Here is a 17,619-nt window from a genome sequence, read left to right on the forward strand (position 1 = left end):
TGTGGACCTGGCATCGTGGGGACCCTGGTGTCCATGCTGGGTCCTACCCACGAGCTGCTCCTGGTGGGTCACATGGATGTGGGGTCACTTACAGGCAGTGCCGCCAGTGTCCCCATGAACTTCAACCCCTGACACCTGGAAGATAGAAGAGATTAGGTGTGCAGGGGCCTGGAGGATAAGGGAGGGCCAGGCAGCCTTTGCTGGGGATGGACGTGATGGGGAAGGCCAGTCAGGAGGGCAAAGGCCTGGCAGTGGGACTCGGGACCATTCCCAGGGAGGGCGGGTGGCCTGGTGAGGCTGGAGTCCAGCTTCTCCGGAAGCTGCCAGCTTCCCTTAGAGGGACAGGATCTGGGCTGGGCCTTGGATGTGTCCAGGGGGCTAAGGCCCAGGCCAGGGAGCCCCACTCTAACAATCCCTTTTTCCCCAGGGCCAGACGGGCCCAGCCAGCACCAAGATGAGTGCCACGTCCTGGTTCCTGGTGAGCAGCAGCGGCGCCCGCCACCGGCTCCCTCGCGAGCTCATCTTCGTGGGGCGTGAGGAATGTGAGCTCATGCTACAGGTTCGCAGGGGGCGCTTGGGGCCAGGGGGGTAGGGGGTGGGCAGTCCAGTCCCTCTGGGGGCCAGGAAGGTGCCCACCCCACTTGCTGCAGGCCACCCGGTGAGGAGGCTGCCATGCAGCCCAGGCCTGGCCTCTTAACTTGGGTCCCAGATGCACCGAGGGCTCTGGGGCTCCCGTGGGCGCGTGCAGGGGTATGTGTGTGCTCACAGGCTCGAGTCCCTTCCCCGTATGTATCCCTATCTCTGGCAGGAGGGGGCTTAGGCTTTTGTCAGCTTCTCAAAGTTGTTGGGGTCCCTGGAAGCGTGAGTTGGCGTCCTTGTGCAGAGAGGGAGCTGAGGCCTGGCTTTGGAACGTCCTGGAAAGCCGGTCTGTCCATACTCTTGTTGTCTGGGGACCCCACCTACGCTATGAGCGCTGCCTAAGCGGGGATCCCAACATCTTGGTCCCAGCTGCACCCTGGTGAAGGCTCGTGCCTTTTGGTGGTCCCCAGGCATGAGGGAGCTCTTCTCAGGGCATGAGAGCCTGCCGAGCACCAGCACTGACTATCAGAAGTTTCTCTGACCCTGGTTTGAGGTCTGAGTTTGGCTTCATGGGGCTTATGATCTGGCTGTTTGAGAACAAAGAGCAGGGGTGGTGAGCTAACCCACAGGCCCATCCTGGCCTGATGTCCTTCCTCTGTGAACAAGTTGGACTCCCTATCCTGGCTCACCCCCCAGCGTGGCACGTGGGCCCGTGAGCCAGGTGGATGGCACTGTCCAGTCTAGCCGAGGGGCCTGCAGGTGCAGGGAGCTGCCCTGCCCACTCGGGCATTACCTCCTGGATGCAATGTGCTGCTGCCGCACAGGCCCGGGCTGTGCCAGGCTCTGACGAGGTGGGCAGTCCCCAGGCTGTGGTGAGGGGTCCTGGCCATGTGCACATTCGCTGGGGCAGACAGTGTTTGCCTCTACCCAAGGCAGTCCCACCCGATATTGCTCCATGTGTCCTGCTGTGGTGGGAATGTTTGTGTCCCCTGCAGTTCAGAGGTTGAAGCTTCATTTCCGGCGTGGTAGCTTCAAGAGATGGGGCCTTGGGGAGGTGTCCAGGGCATGAGGCTTTGCCCTTGGGAATGGGATCAGGGACCTTAAAAAGAGGCCGGAGGAAGCTGGCTCACCCCTTCTGCTCAGTGAGGATGCAGCATTCAAGATACCATCCTTGAAGCAGAGACAGGGCCCTCTGCAGACACCAAATCGTCCGGCACCTACATCTCAGGCTTCCAGCCTCCAGAACTGCGAGCGATACATTTCTGTCATTTCCACATTACTCAGGAATTTTGTTACAGCAGCTGGAATGGACTCAGTCCAGACATCCCAGCTTCTCCCCAGGCATTCTCTGATCCTCTTGAATCTGGACCCAGCAGGTCTCTCACCTTATGGTTGATTGTTCCGGCTCTGAAGTTTCTTAATCTGGAACATTCTCTCCCCTTTTTCTCTTTTCTTCATGCCTCTGATAGCTGGAGAGAGTCCGTGGCTGGGGGCAGGAGTCGGCAAATGTTTTCTACAAAGGGCCTGGTAAAGATTTTAGGTTTTGCGGGCCACGAAGTATCCACTGCAGCCCAGCCCTGTGGCCGTGGTGAGGGGCAGCCAGGGAGCGAGCGTGGGTGGCCAAGGTGGGTGTGGCAGCACCTACACTTCATTTACGGATGTTGAAGTATCAATTTCCCATAATTTTCATGTGTCATGAAATAGCCTTTTGATGATTTTCTTTCTTTTTTTATTTTTTTGAGACGGAGTCTCGCTCTGTTGCCCAGGTTGGAGTGGCCGGATCTCAGCTCACGGCAAACTCCGCCTCCCAGGTTCACGCCATTCTCCTGCCTCAGCCTCCCGAGTAGCTGGGACTACAGGCGCCCGCCACCTCGCCCAGCTAGTTTTTTGTATTTTTTAGTAGAGACGGGGTTTCACCGGGTTAGCCAGGATGGTCTTGATCTCCTGACCTTGTGATCCGCCTGTCTCGGCCTCCCAAAGTGCTGGGATTACAGGCGAGAGCGCCACCGTGCCCGGCCGATTTTCAGTCATTTAAAAGTGTAAAGGTAATTCTTAGTTCTCAGGCCATCCAAAGACAGGCGGCAGGCTGTAGGCCATGCCCCACATACCCCACTGCCTCACAGGGGCCACTGCTGTATTTGGCGGGTTGCTACCATGGTCCACCTGCAGGGGTGGCATCAGTGATAGCTGCGCTGCTCTACCTAGGGTGGCCAGGAGGGCTTTTCAGAGGCGGTGGCACTTTGGAGCCTCTGGAAGAAGCCAGAGCCAGCCTGCAGGCAGGGGACTGGTGTGGGTGCTCTTCCTGCCCACCCCCTGCACCACGCCTGCTCTGCCTGCTTCTCCCTGGGGTGGAGGAAAGGTGCTGGGGCAGGGTGCTCAGGGTGAGTTTGGGGTCCGATTCCAAGTTTCTGCACCTCTCAGTGGAGCCCTGAGCAGGTCGGGAGCGTTGGGGGCTTCCCAGCTCTCCTCCGTGGCCGCCCCTGGCCTGGGTGGGGCATGAGGTGGGTGGCCCTTGCTGTTATGGGTGGTGTGGCCATTGTAAGATATCTCCATGGGGAAACTGAGGCTTAGGGAGGCCTTGCAGGTGTGGCGAGTGTGGGAAGGCTGTCTGCCTCCCGGTGTCCCTGCAGCGGCCTCCAACCTGCCCACCTCTGCCCCCTGCCGGCCCTGTTACCCCTCACTCCCTGTGCAGCTGCGCTAGAGGCTTCTCACCCCCGCCCTATAGCCCCATGTCCGGCCCCTTGGCCCCTCTGTTGCCCCCCACCTCAGGATGTTTGCACCTGCCGCCCCTCCCTGCAGCAACTTCCTTGGCACCTGCGTCAGGACCCCCGCCCTCTCAGCTCATGCTCAGGGGCCTCAGCGGCCCTTTCTGAATGCTGCTGCTTCTGCGAGGCTCTGTCCACTTCTGCTCAGACGTCCACCCCCTGCCTGGAGCCTGCCCTGTCCTCAGCTTCCAGCCTCCTACTGGATATGGCTCCTGCTGCACTGGGGCCTCTCAGAGGCATCCCAAGCTCGGTGGCTGAACCAAACCTGTCACCCTCCGTCCCTTCCACCTGGGTCTCTGCCAGGGTCCCCTTCCCTCCATCCAGTGCCACCACCACCTCAAGCACAGACAGGAATGCAGGCCTCCACCAGACCCAACCTCTCCCCACACCTGCCCTGGCTCTCCGGACCTGGCTCACACCCACCTTCCTGCCCTGGAACCTCCACACCCTGTCCCAGCTCCCCCTCCGCAGTCCTTGCTTTCAGCACCACATCTTTCCACTGGGCAGGGTGCCAAGCAGAGACCCTGCCCCCCCTTGGTGTCCACTGCAGGGGGGCCAGCAAGGTGTCCAGGGTCCAGTCCTGTGTAAAGAAGGTGGTGCTGGGAACTGAGCGGTCAGCAGACACCTGCCTATGTTGTACTGGGGCTAGGGGGATGGGACGTGGAGGGGAGACAAACAGAGTGGCGGCCCCGAGGCCTGGGCTTTCACTAGGCAAGAGGGACGGTAGCTTGAACCGCAGCGGGCAGGCTGGTGGGGGAGTCGTGTTCCGGGCAGAGCTGCCACCCACATGCTGTCCCATGGACTACGCTTTCCAGGGCCCTGCCTTTGCTCCTCACAGCGTCCTTGTGCCCAGTGCAAGCCTAGCACAGAGCTGGTTCCCAGCGAACAGACGTTAAATGATGCAGGAACGTGGACCCAGGCAGGACTTCCTGCTGTGGCTATCGCTCCTGTGGTGGCCCAGGCTGTGGTACAGGGTGTGCAGTGTGTGTGTGCATGTGTAAGTGTACATGTGCGTGTCTGTAGGTACACACATCTGTGTATGTGTGTTCTGTGCGTGTGTGTGCTGCATGTCTGTGGGGAGGTGTCCTCTGTGAGCGTGTGTGACAGCCGGGATTTGCACTCTTGCATGCTGACCCAGAGACCACAGCCTAAGCAGGCCCTGGCCGTCTGTGCCCAGCACATCCAGCCAGTTTGCTGTGGGTGCCTGTGGCTGCCAATGGGAAACGCGGGTGAGCTGGCAAGAGGGTGTGCCCAGAGCCCTGGCTGCTGCCACTGCCACTCAGCACAGCTTGGCCAGGCTGTTGCCACAGAGGGCGTCAGACGTGAGCTTTGGAAACATCTTTATTTTAAAGTGAGTGCACGTTATTAGACACTTTCCCCAAAATCCATGTGTTTGGGGCGTCTTCCAGCCACGTCCCACATCTGTGTTTGCCTGGCTGTTTCTGCACCGAGTTCCTTCCACAGGCCCCGGTTTCTGTTGTTTTAAGTCTTGAGCCCTGGGCCGGGGGTCACTTCTCATGGGTGGCTGCAGGCTTGGCCAAGTGAGGGGCTGCTTCTGGCTGAAGAGGGGAGTTTCTGGAAGGGGGTTCCCCATGTGTCTCCAGTGCTTCCTGCAGTCTGGGGAGGGGCTTGGCAGGAGCCGGTCTGGTGAGAAAGCCCTGGCTGTGGGGGGAGGCTCAGCCCTGGGAGCGGGCAGGGCAGCTGGGCTGTGGGTGTTAACAGGACCCTGTGCTGCGTCAAAGGAGCCAGAAGCTGGTGTGAGGCTGGGTGGGGTGGGGAAGGTTGGTGCAGGGAGGGGAGGGGACCTGGACTGAAGGTGAGGCCTGGGCAAGGATGTGATATGCCCAGAGCTGGCGGAGTCATCTGCCTGAAGCCTGACTGTGGCCTGGGTGGGGTAAGGAAGGTTTGGAGAGGCCTTGGGGCCTGCAGGAAAAGGGGACTGTGGAGAAGGAGGCTGACTGAGGGCTGCCAAGAGGAAGACCTGCGTTGCTGGCGCCTGTGGTAGAGAGGGGCTTAGTGGTGAGCCCCCCAGGGAAGGCCCGGGGCAGGTGGGGCTCAGAGGGCCTGGAAGGTGTCCAGCAGGAGGCCTCGAGGCCCAGGGGGTCTGAGGCTAGGGGAGCAGCGGGGAGGTGTCCAGGCTGGAAACCCCTCCAGGGGGTCACTCCTCAGCAGAGATGACATCCAAGTCACCCGCCCCCAGCCACCTCAGCCCCTTCCAGAGGGGACAGGGGCAGTAGCTCCCTCCTTTATGCCCCTTCTGGACCCCGTCCCCTCGGGAGGTCTCAAGCTGCCAGGGAGGGGCTGAGCCCAGCCCCAGGCCTCAGTGCTTCCTTTCTCCAAGACAGCAGCAGCTCCCTCTGGCACCGTGGAGCCCATGTGTTGGGCGGGCTGAGGTGGGGCTGCTGCCCTGTGCACAGGACAGGGTTCAGGAGGAGGTGAGCCCGAACCCCCTGAGGGAGATCCAGGCTTCTAGCTTCCAGGCTGCACTCTCAGGCAGGAATCCTGGGCCTGGCCCTCAGGGCTGCCGACGGGGCAGTTAGTGGCCTGAGGTGTCTCCAGCCATCCTGGAGTTGGGGAGGGGCTCTCAGGACGGGCATCTTGGAGGAGGCGAGTGCTGGGGATCACCTGTGTCTGGAGGCCTCGGTGACAGGTGGGAAGCCCAATGGAGGAGGCGACGTCTGGCCTCACCCCCCCGGTCAGGATCCTCCCCCTTCCCCTCTGGCAGAGACTGCTGCTGGGGTGGCCAGGAGCCATGCAGCTGTGGGTGCCACCTTCGGAGGAGGAATTTGAACAGGGTGGACCTGGAGGTGGGTGGTGGCTGTCAAGGTCAGACCCACTCTACCAGAGACCTGTGGCTTTGGCTGGCAGGTGAGCTGGCACCAGGAGCCCCACCAGGATCCGCCTTCCCAGGGAGGGCATGTGGGGCAGGTGGAGCTGCTCACCTGGTTCCCGGGAAAGCATGGGCCATGTCCAGGCAGGCAGCTCAGGGATGGCTGCACCCAGGACCCTACTCTCCCCTTTAAACCCCCCTGGCATCCCTGCCCACTTCCTCGGGGGACCCAGGGTCCTGACAGGAGGTGTGGGCCCCGTCTACCCCACTCGCCACCCTCTACTGCAGTCCCCCGCTCAGTCCTCCTCCACTGCAGTATGTCCCTAGTCCTCCACTGCAGTCCTCCCCCTGGTCCTCCACTGCCATCCCCCCCAACCCCACCCCCGGTCCTCCACTGCAGTCACCGTCCCTGGTCCTCCACTGCAGTCTTCCCCGGTCCTCCACTGCAGTCCCCCCCAACTCCTCCGCACCCGGTCCTCCACTGTAGTCCTCCCCTGGTCCTCCACTGCAGTCCTCCACCAGTCCTCCACTGCAGTCCCCCCCAACCCATCCACACCCGGTCCACCACTGGAGTCCCCCCCAACCCCTCCGCACCCGGTCCTCCACTGCAGCGCCACCACCGTGGCTTGAGCCAGGCACCCAGGGCTTCTGAGTGCCCATTTTTACTCCTGGGTGGCAGTGGCACTAGCGTGAGGCTGGCTCTCAGGGCTGCTGGCCACCACCAGCCCCATCCTGCTGCAGCTTCCCTGCCCTGGCGCCTCTGCGGAGGCCACAGTCAAGCTGGGCCATCAGAGCCCGTGCCCCCAGCTAGCCCCTGCTGTGCGATCTCCTCTCTGAGTGAGGAAGGAGGCCCTGCCCTGAGGGCTTCTAGCCCTTGCTGGGGGAGGCCCCACACCAGTGTTTCAGGACAGTGCCCAGTGGTGGGGCAGTGATGGCCAGCTGCCAGGGTGGCCTGAACATGGCAGACTGAGAGTGACCAGCCTGAGGGGTGGGAGCACCAAGGGTGTGGACACTGGCTGAGAGTTGTGTGTGTCCCTGTGGGGCTGGGCCAGGAGTGGGGGAGGGCTCCCTGAGACAACCCCCTCACTGCCAGCCTGGCTGCTGCCACCTGACCTTGGGAGGGAACAGTATGTGCCAGATGACCAGAGGGCTCCCACCACTCCCACGGCCCAACGGGGAGCAGCACTGGGGAGGGCGGTCTTTGGGGGAGGCCTGGGGTGGCAGCAGAGGGTGGGGACATGGCCCTGGCATCTTGGTGAATCATGCCCTGGAGACGGGGTGGGCACACCTCTGTGGTCGGAGGCCTGGGGGCCACTGCTGGTGTTGTGCTGGGGGCAGGGGTTGGGGCAGGGGATGGGACAGGGGTGCCTCTGCCTCTTGGGTGTCACCTCCTTGCCTGGAGCACCTGAGGGCCGACTGTGTGTCTCCCCAGTCCCGCAGTGTGGACAAGCAGCATGCCGTCATCAACTACGACCAGGACAGGGACGAGCACTGGGTGAAGGACCTGGGAAGCCTCAATGGGGTGAGTGAGAGGCCCTGGCCTGGCCTTTTAACAGCCCTACCCTTCAGCCCTGGCCCCTCCCTCTCAGCTCTGGCTCCTCCCCCAGCCCTGGCCCGTCTCTCTCAGCCCTGTCCCCTCTCTGCCTGCTCTGGCCCCTCCCCCAGCCCTGGCCCTTCCCTCTCAGCCCTGGCCCCTCCCCCAGCCCTGGCTCCTCCCTCTCAGCCCTGGCCCCTCCTCCAGCCCTGGCCCCTCTCCAAAATCCGGCCCCTCTCCCAGATCGGGCCCCACCCCCACCTGCAGAGGCCCCCAGGCCTCCCCAGAAGTTTCCCCCTGGCGGGGACTCAGGCCCCCCAAGGGTCAGGCTGCTCTCACAGGGAGAGTGGGCCCTGCAGATGGGGAGGGAAGCACTGGGCTGGGAAATGGGGCCCCTGAGATGGAAGGAGCTATGCTTGGGTACCCAGTCTGGGTATAGGTGGGGCCATGTGATCCTTTCTTCTGTAAGTTGGGGGTGGCAGGGGCAGGAAGGTAACCAGGAGGGAACCCCTGGCTGCAAGAGCAGGGTGGGGGTCAGGTGAAAGGAATGGGATATGGGGTAGAAGTAGGCAGGAAGGATGGAGGCCCCTCTCTGTGGGGCGTGTATCTGTCCCCAAGGTCACTGTCTGGGTGTCTCTGTCTGTTGCTGAGCTTGGCGGACTCCAACGTGTCCTGGGAGGTTTTTTTTTTTACTGCGCTCTGCAGTCCTGAGCTGGGGGGCCCTAGCAGCCCCTCAGCAGCCCCTCAAGGAGCTCCGGCCAGGGGGTCTCAGGCTGCTGCGGTCTGTCCTGAGCTCCCTCCTCCCGCAGCATGCCTGTCTGATGAAGTGGCTGTCCCTGAATGACTGCCCAGCAGTGGCCACTCCTCTGCCTGTGTGGGCTGCGTCACCTGCATGGGCTTTGAGAGGGTCCCCGGGGCTGTTGGCCCGGGTTGCATGGCACCGGCCTGGTCCGTGCTCCTGGACCCTGCATGGCTGGCTACCTCTGAGGCCTGTGATGCCCACAGACCTGCCTCCCACCTGCTTGTGGGACTGGTGCATCGACACCCCTGCCAGCAGGCAGCCTGGAGGGGGGCGTCAGACCCTTGGCTAAGGGGCACCACAGGGCAGGCCTGCCTCTTCCGTTCCCAAGGGCATTATAGGGCCAAGGTGGGAGCTGGGGCCACGGCGAGGCTGTGTGGGAGGAAGCATCTCTTGGAGTCCACTTCACAAAGATGCTCAAAGACTTCCGTTCTGGAGGGTTCCATCACGGTCCCTGCAGTGGTGGGTGGGCCCCAGTGCCTGGGTGCCCTGGCTGGTGGCTGTGGAATTTATGGTGGAGAGGGGCTTAGTGGTGAGCCCTCCAGGGAAGGCCCGGGGCAGGTGGGGCTCAGAGGGCCTGGAAAGTGTCCAGCAGGAGGCATCGAGGCCCAGGGGGTCTGAGGCTAGGGGAGCAGCGGGGAGGTGTCTAGGCTGGAAACCCCTCCAGGGGGTCACTCCTCAGCAGAGATGACATCCAAGTCACCCGCCCCCAGCCACCTCAGCCCCTTCCAGAGGGAACAGGGGCAGTAGCTCCCTCCTTTATGCCCCTTCTGGACCCCGTCCCCTCGGGAGGTCTCATGTTGCCAGGGAGGGGCTGAGCCCGGCCCCAGGCCTCAGTGCTTCCTTTCTTCAAGACAGCAGCAGCTCCCTCTGGCACCGTGGAGCCCATGTGTTGGGTGGGCTGAGGTGGGGCTGCTGCCCTGTGCACAGGACAGGGTTCAGGAGGAGGTGAGCCCGAACCCCCTGAGGGAGATCCAGGCTTCTAGCTTCCAGGCTGCACTCTCAGGCAGGAATCCTGGGGCCTGGCCCTCAGGGCTGCCGATGGGGCCGTTAGTGGCCTGAGGTGTCTCCAGCAGCCATCCTAGAGTTGGGGAGGGGGTTTCAGGATGGGCTTCTGCACAGGCCATCACTCACCGTGGGCGCCAGAGCGTTGGTGCCCCCACGGCCCTGCCCACAGCCACCCACCCACTCCGCCCCACCACCCTGCCACCTGTTTTCCTGCAGACATTTGTGAATGACATGCGCATCCCGGACCAGAAGTACGTCACGCTGAAGCTCAATGACGTCATCCGCTTCGGCTACGATATCCTGCCCCTGAGTGCCCCTCCTCCTGGGCTTCTCCTCAGTCCCCAGGGCCATGGTCGCTCTGTTACTCCAGAAGCAGGGCTGTCACCGCTCGGGCCGCTGGGTTACAGAGCATGGAGGATGGCCCTAGGGCTGGGCTCCCCCTGCTGACGGGGCACCCCAGGGAATACTAGTCCCTGCAGCCCGGCCCCCCGTGGCCACCCTGGCCACCAGCACCTGCTGCTTGCTCACCCACCCAGCCTGAGGTCATGTGGGGTCTGGGGAACTGGTGACCACTCCCTGGGGCCCCGAGTCCTGGCCCGACCTTGGGACTGTCTGAGCAAATGGGTGGGCATGGCTGTGCCTCCCCGGGAAGAAAGAGGCCCCTCCTCTGCCTGCCTCGATGGGCCCTTGAGCTGGCACACCTGTTGCTGGGCGTGGACTTCCGCGCTGGGCTCCTGGCTCTTCTGCTGCGTGTTCGCCTTAACATGTGTCCACATTCCAACATGTATGTGCTGGAGCGTGTGCAGCACCGAGTCCCGGAGGAGGCGCTCAAGGTTAGTGCTGGCCGAGCCTGGGGGACTCAGCCACGAGGGCTCAGCCCCCCATCCTCCCTACCATGCTCCCACTGCCATCTCCCCAGCAAACACTCCCCAGGCCTTTGGGGCACCCCGTTCAGGCTGTGGGTGCCATGAATCAGGCCAGCCTGTCCTGCCCTGCCAGATGGCCCAGTCTGGCAGGTGGGAAGGTAGTCATTACCCCCAGCCTGCTGCAGTGACAGATGGCGGGGGCACTGGGATGCAGGCGCCACTGTTGTGGATGCAGCAGGATCAGGGCTCTGGGAGGGGCCTGGGAGGATTCGGGCTGCATGGTCAGCCTGCTGCAGCTCCTGGGCTTTGTGAGCTGCGGCGTTGGGTGCCGGCGGGTTTAGCTCTGGCTCACAGAACAAACGGCTCATCGGGTGAGCTGGGTGGCCAGAGCCCAGGAAGCTGCTGGGATCACCCTGCAGGAGAGTACAGGGGGGCTGAGGCGGGGGCCAGGAGCCTCCCTGGGAGCAGAGGGCCCCGTTCAGAGGGCCAGGAGGGTATAGAGCCCCTGAGCCCCCCAGCATCTTTTCGGGAGTGTCTCTCAGGTTAAGGAGCTTTGGGGTCTCATAAGGGGCTTTAGATTCTCTGACGTTACAGTTATTTGGAGTCTTTGAAGCTGAAGGGATTAAGAGTCTCTATACAGTGTTTAGGGTCTCTGAGGCTGGGGAAATTTGGTCTCTCTGTGAGTGAGATATTTAGGGCTCCTTAGGCTCGGGGGATTTGAGGATCTACGTGTTAGAGGATTTGGCGTTCCTCTGGGTGAAGGGATTTGAGGTCTCTGAAGCTGAGGAGGTGCTTTGGGGTCTCATGCCCAGGGGATTAAGTGCCCTCCAGTTTAGCGGATTTGAGTCCTTCAAGGTGGCAGGATTTGGGGTCACTTCAGGCTGAGAGGATTTATTGCTTCTCAGGGTGAGGGGATCTGAGGTCTCCCAGGCTGAAATCTGAAGGTCTTAGGCTGAGGGTTTGTAAGGGTTTTACGCTGCATGACCAAGGCCCCCCGAGTTCCTGTCAGTCTCTCCAATCTCCTCCCGCGCAGCCCACCCTGGCCGGGCGCCCTGTCGGAGCCCCTTGGGAGGTAAAAGCTGCCCACAGCATATTGATGAGACCGCCATCGGGGGGTGGCCAGAGGCAGGAAGGAAGGGTGCTGGAGGCTGATGGTGGCAGCCTTCAAGGGTGGGCATCCTTGAGTGCCCTTTCCCCCGTGTGCTGGGGACACACACGGCCAGGGCCCCTGTGGGGGCGCGAGGGTCCTAGGTGGGAGGGGCGTCTCCTCGCCCTCACTTGTTCGTGTGGGAGTTATGGAGCACAGATTCAGGGCTGGGCTCAGAGCACCCCAGGAGCCCTGTGGGGCCAGGGCGCTTAGCCCACTCCTTGGATGATCTCTGAGCAGCATGGGGTCCCCCAGCCTGCAAGGGGCAGGGCCTAAGGGAGCCAGGTTCTGTCTGATGGCACAAGCGGCCCTGCTGCCCACCCGACGGCCCCCACTCTGATGACTGCGGCCTGCTCTGCCCTGCCCCACCCAAGCAAGCCCCTGCTTCCCCTGGAAGCTGCCCCTCCCCAGGCTTGAGCTGGACCCGAGCTGTGTGACCTGGGCAGGCTGAGGCTCTGTCTGCTCTTTTAGGGAGCGTTAGGGAGAGCTTGTGACATGCAAAGTCATAGCTGGGCCCTGTGGATGGAGAGGAGAGGCTGGGTCCACCCCAGTGGGGTCCTCCTGAGGCTGGGCCCAGTACCTCACCCCGCCTGGCCTGCCCACAGCACGAGAAGTACACCAGCCAGCTGCAGGTGAGTGTGAAGGGCTTGGCACCCAAGAGGAGCGAGGCGCTGCCGGAACACACACCGTACTGCGAGGCCTCGAACCCCAGGCCAGAGAAGGGGGACCGGAGACCAGGAACAGGTAGGCCCAGGCAGTGTGGAGCAATTTTACGCGCACACAGGGCTACTGCCAGGCCCTCTGCCCTGCACCTGCCTCCCTGCCCTCCTCACCCCTGTGCATGCATATGCCGTGCACACCCGTACCCTCATCCATTGCACACACATACCCCTGTACACACACACCCCTCACCCATTGTGCACACCTACCCTTGCACACCCACATTCCTTACGCGTTGCACACACCTATCTGTGCATGCCTGCACCGCTCACCCCTGTACACACCTACCCATGCACACCTGCACCCCTCTTTGTTATACACACCCTACTCATGCACACCCACACCACTCACCCCTGTGCACACCTACCCATACATGCCCATACCCCTCACTGCTGTACACAGCTACCCATGCACGCCCACACTGCTCACCCCTGTGCACTCACACCCCCACCCCTGTATATACATCTACCCGTGCACACCCACATCCCTCACCTCTCACCCCACACACACAGCTACCCATGCACGCCCACACTGCTCACCCCTGTGCACTCACACCCCCACCCCTGTATACACATCTACCCGTGCACACCCACATCCCTCACCTCTCACCCCACACACACAGCTACCCATGCACGCCCACACTGCTCACCCCTGTGCACACCTACCTGTGCATGCCTGCACCCCTTGGGCCCACAGTTCTTGTGGGGTTGGTGGACCACCAGCTGGGCACCCTGTGTCCCTCGTGGTGACAGGCGGGGGATGGGGGGGTGCGGCTATGCTCCCTAATATCAGGCATTTGGACTCGATTCTGCGGACCGAGCCAGCAGGGCTCAGGGGTTGGTGGTTTCTGACGAGACCTGATATGTGCCTTCGGCAGTCGGTGCAGCGGGTGGGCAGAAGTCTGGGAGGAAGGCAGCTGCACGAGGGTCCGGGTCTGCATCGGTCCAGTGGGCACAAGGGGAGGGGAAGGAGCTGAGAGTGAGAAAGTGCCTGGTCATGTGTGGAGGGGTCGGGGTGGGGGATCCAAGCCTGAGGCCCCAGTGTATGACTTGAGTTCTGGTTAGCAGGGGTGTATCCGGGCGCCCTTTCTCCTGCTCCCACCTTGGTCCAGGAAGGGTCACCCTGCCGCCCCCAGCTTTGGCCCCACGTCTGCCGTGTTCCGCCGTCAGCCCACACATCTGTGTTGTACAGCCGCAGCTGCCGGCGTCTGGTTGGGACGCAGGCCTGCCCAGAATGGAAGACCGCTGGGGACTGGGAAGCTTTCCAGAAAGCCATCTGAGCTCCCTGGGGCACCTGTCGGTGTCCAGGCTGTGAAACACACGCAGCTGGTGACGGCGGTGCGGAGCCGTCCCGGAGGTTGTGACAGGTGCAGCCAGCTGGGCAGCCTGGCTGCTTGGCTCCGTTAGAGCGAGGGCAGCACATTTTGGGGACCAAGGAGGGGTTCAGGGCCGGCAGCAGAGGGGAGACTGCCTGGTAGCAGATGCCCCTGCCTCAGCAGCCCCTGGGCGTGACCCTGGGTCAAGGGTGAGTTCCCAGGGAGGGATAAGGCATGTGTGACACCTCTCAGGGGCCCTGCATCCCCAGCGCAGTGTGCCCATGGTTCCTGACAGGTGACCGGCCTCCAACTCTCTGTCCACCCAGCAGTGTAAGCAGCTGGTGGCCATGATGCAGAGGCCCCCTGGGCTCCAGCAAGTATAGATAGAGCTTGAGTGGAGGGCCCAGGAAGGAGACTGTGGGCATGAGGGCCAGCGCCCTGACCTGAGGGCACTGGACGCTGCTTCTGTTCACTGATGCCATCGGGAAGGGCTGGGCTGCCAGCTTCGCAGAGGGAGTCAGAAGTCAGATTCCATCTGAAATACACAATTTCACTCTGGTTGTTAAGGCAAACAAACTAAAACGCCACAGGGACCATGTAGACTGCAGTGGCTGCCCACTCCCAGGGCCACCCATTTGTGGCCTGAACTATTTACCAAGCCTTGGAGGTGGCTGGACCCAGGTGTGGGCTCCCCCTGGCCTCCTGTCCTCTCTGTTCAATGGGCTCTGGGGTCGAAGGCTAGGGCATGGTTGCAGGATGGTGTTGGAGGGGGCGCCCACCATGCCCCAGGGGATGAGCCTTTGAGCACACGGAGGGGAGGAAGGAGGGGCCAGGCAGGGAGGAGGGGCCAGGCAGGGAGGAGGGGCCAGGCAGGCAGGGAGCCTTTAAGTACTTGTGGGGGAGGGTGGGGCCAGGCAGGGAGGGGCCAGTGAGCCACCTCTGAACTCTAGGTAGTCAACATTCCCCACAGAGGTAGGGCCCTGGGCTGCCACAAGGCCAAGCTGGGAGGCGATGCCGGGGCCTGCCCCAGAGTCCAGCCTATCCTGGGGTGCCAGTTCTCTGCTTTTCACACTAGGGGCCCCAGCAACACAGGGTCTGAACTCCTGCTCCCTCCACAGAGGCAGCCTCTTACCGCACGCCCCTGTACGGGCAGCCCTCCTGGTGGGGTGAGGACGATGGTAGCACGCTGCCTGACGCCCAGCGCCAGGGAGAGCCCTACCCAGGTTGGTCCTGGGGCCAGGCTGGTGAGACCCTGAGGGCTCCCAGAGGGTGGTGTGTGAAGGGGATGGCCTGGGTTTGAGGAGCCCACTCCAGGGGACATGGGGCCTCTCTCCCCCTCTTGGGTGGAGTTGATGGTCCTGGCTGAGGAGGGTGGTAGCAGGTGGCTGCCCCGAGGCCGGGTCTGAAGACATCTTCCCACACCAGAGCGTCCCAAGGGGCCGGTGCAGCAGGACGGGGAGCTCCACGGCTTCCGTGCCCCCGCTGAGCCTCAGGGCTGCTCGTTCCGGCGGGAGCCCAGCTACTTCGAGATTCCCACGAAGGAGACCCCACAGCCGTCGCAGCCCCCCGACGTGTCGGCGCACGAGATGCCCACGAAGGATGCAGAGGCAGGTGGGGTCGGAGCGGCCCCTGTGGTGCAGAGCCACGCGTCCTTCACCATCGAGTTTGATGACTGCAGCCCCGGCAAGATGAAGATCAAGGACCATATCACCAAGTTTTCCCTGCGCCAGCGGCGGCCCCCGGGCAAGGAGGCCACACCTGGCGAGATGGTGTCAGCTGAGACCAAGGTGGCCGACTGGCTGGTGCAGAATGACCCGAGCCTGCTGCACCGGGTTGGCCCTGGGGACGACCGCCACAGCACCAAGAGCGACCTGCCTGTCCACACCCGCACTCTGAAGGGTGAGTGCCCAGCTGGCGGCCGTGCCAGTCCCGGGACAGGCAGGGGACCAGGCGTTGGCTGGGTCTGCACCGTTGCCATGCAGAGGGGCCCATTCAGCTGGGTTGACTTCCCGTTTTTCAATTAATTGCCCAAGAGCCACCTGCCTGATCAGGGGTCCGGTCCTGTGTCTTCCCGTTGTACTTCTCTGCCCTGTGTGGGGGCGCCCTGAGGGCTAGGGTGCTCTGTCAACTCAGCTCAGGCGTGGGGTGATGAGGCTGTCTGAAATCCACAGCTGTTTCCTTTCTCTTGGGCTGACAAGGTGGGGTCCCCTGTCCCCCCCAGGCCACAAGCACGAGGATGGCACACAGAGTGACTCAGAGGACCCCCTGGCCAAGGCGGCCTCAGCCACCGGGGTGCCCTTGGAGGCCAGCGGGGAGCAGGTGCGGCTGCAGAGGCAGATCAAGCGGGACCCCCAGGAGCTACTACATAACCAGCAGGCCTTTGTCATCGAGTTCTTCGACGAGGACACGCCCCGAAAGAAGCGGTCCCAATCCTTCACGCACACCCCGTCTGGGGACCCCAAGGCCGACAAGCGCCGTGGCCCGACACCGGCCGATAGGGACCGCCCCAGTGTCCCAGCCCCAGTCCAGGCGGGGGGCCGCAGCTCGGGGCCACAGAGGGCCGGCTCGCTGAAGCGGGAGAAGACAGAGGAACGGCTGGGCAGCCCCTCGCCTGCCTCCCGAACCCCTGCCCGCCCCTTCGGAAGCGTGGGGCGCCGTTCCCGCCTGGCCCAGGACTTCATGGCCCAGTGTCTGCGGGAGAGCTCCCCGGCCGCCAGGCCCAGCCCCGAGAAGGTTCCTCCCGTGCTGCCCGCTCCCCTGACACCCCGTGGGACCAGCCCTGTGGGTCCCCCGACCCCACCGCCTGCCCCTACCGACCCCCAACTGACCAAGGCACGGAAACAGGAGGAGGACGACAGCCTCAGTGACGCAGGGACATACACCATCGAGACCGAGGCACAGGACACGGAAGTGGAGGAGGCCCGAAAGATGATCGACCAGGTGCGGCCCGGCGGCGGATGAGAGCCCTCATGGGGACCAGGGTGGAGGTGGGTGGACGTTGTCCTGCTCCAACCCAGCCCTGGCTCCTGCCTCTGGCCCAGCTGGGCAGGAGGGAGCCTGGGGTGCTGCCCACAGCCCTGCCCTCACCTTCCCAGGGCTGGGTCTATATCCCATCCGCATGTCCCGCTGATAGCCAGGCTGTGTGTCCTGGCCACCAGCCACTCTGGCCAACCAGGTCCCTGCTCTCCCCATGGCTTGGGGGTGGCCGGTGTCAGTGGAGGGTTGGGAAGTGGGCTTCTCTGGCCCTCAGTGCCTGGGACCATTTCCTCTTGGCAGGTCTTTGGGGTGTTGGAGTCCCCTGAACTCTCCAGGGCATCTTCGGCCACCTTTCGCCCAGTCATCAGAGGGGACAGAGATGAGTCTGGTGATGGGGGTGTGGCCCAGCGGATGGCGCTCCTGCAGGAGTTTGCCTCCCGGCCACTGGGTGCGGCTCCCCAGGCGGAGCACCAGGTACAAGCACAGATGGCCACCCCAAGGAGGGGCTGGGCAGGGAGAGGGCAGCGTCCAAGCCGGGCCTGGGGACAGTAGACCCCTCATGGGGCGAGACTGGACTTTCCTCTGGGGGCACGCTCACCTGGAGGGTGAACGGGGGCTTCCACGAGGAGGGATCGGGACCAGGTGTCAGATCCAGTGTTGATTTGAGGTCCTGGGCAAAACGGGCTCCGAGGTCAGGACAGGGCCACGGCTGCTCTGCCAACCTGGAACTGAGTTCTGTGGGGCTGCCTGGGCTGGGCCAGCAGGGGTCACGTTGGAGCAAGTCCAGGCGAGGCAACTGGGACCCCTGGCTGCCTTTGCGGGGGCATGTGCTCGCTCAAGCGGCAGGCCCAGGGTGGCGTGCATGCGTGGGGCTGGTGGTGGCTGCTCTGGATGCCCCTCCTGTTCCCTGGCACCCCCTGCTCCTCACCGTTGGGCTTGCACGTGGAAACACTCCCACCCTCCTCTCCACAGGGCCTCCCGGTGCCAGGCTCCCCTGGGGGTCAGAAGTGGGTGTCCCGCTGGGCCAGCCTGGCTGACAGCTACTCAGACCCGGGCCTCACAGGTAAGTGGCTCCAGTGC

The 17,619-nt window shown here is 63.2% G+C and overlaps 1 protein-coding gene across 6 annotated transcripts in view; it reads left to right on the forward strand.

Moving 5' to 3' along the window:
- CEP170B (centrosomal protein 170B) overlaps positions 1-17,619 on the forward strand; it is a 32,875-nt gene that overhangs the window by 3,521 nt on the left and 11,735 nt on the right. For all 6 annotated transcript variants that reach the window (XM_005562353.4, XM_073998386.1, XM_045397102.2 and 3 more), the window contains exons 2-11: positions 428-559; positions 7,607-7,696; positions 9,732-9,810; positions 10,290-10,348; positions 12,134-12,272; positions 14,682-14,786; positions 14,989-15,462; positions 15,785-16,503; positions 16,840-17,013; positions 17,512-17,602. In XM_005562353.4, coding sequence (XP_005562410.3) covers positions 455-559; positions 7,607-7,696; positions 9,732-9,810; positions 10,290-10,348; positions 12,134-12,272; positions 14,682-14,786; positions 14,989-15,462; positions 15,785-16,503; positions 16,840-17,013; positions 17,512-17,602 — 2,035 coding nt within the window. In that variant the 5' untranslated portion in view covers positions 428-454. The remainder of the gene's footprint in view (positions 1-427; positions 560-7,606; positions 7,697-9,731; positions 9,811-10,289; positions 10,349-12,133; positions 12,273-14,681; positions 14,787-14,988; positions 15,463-15,784; positions 16,504-16,839; positions 17,014-17,511; positions 17,603-17,619) is intronic.

This window comes from Macaca fascicularis, chromosome 7 (assembly GCF_037993035.2).
Source record: "Macaca fascicularis isolate 582-1 chromosome 7, T2T-MFA8v1.1".
NCBI lineage: Eukaryota > Metazoa > Chordata > Mammalia > Primates > Cercopithecidae > Macaca > Macaca fascicularis.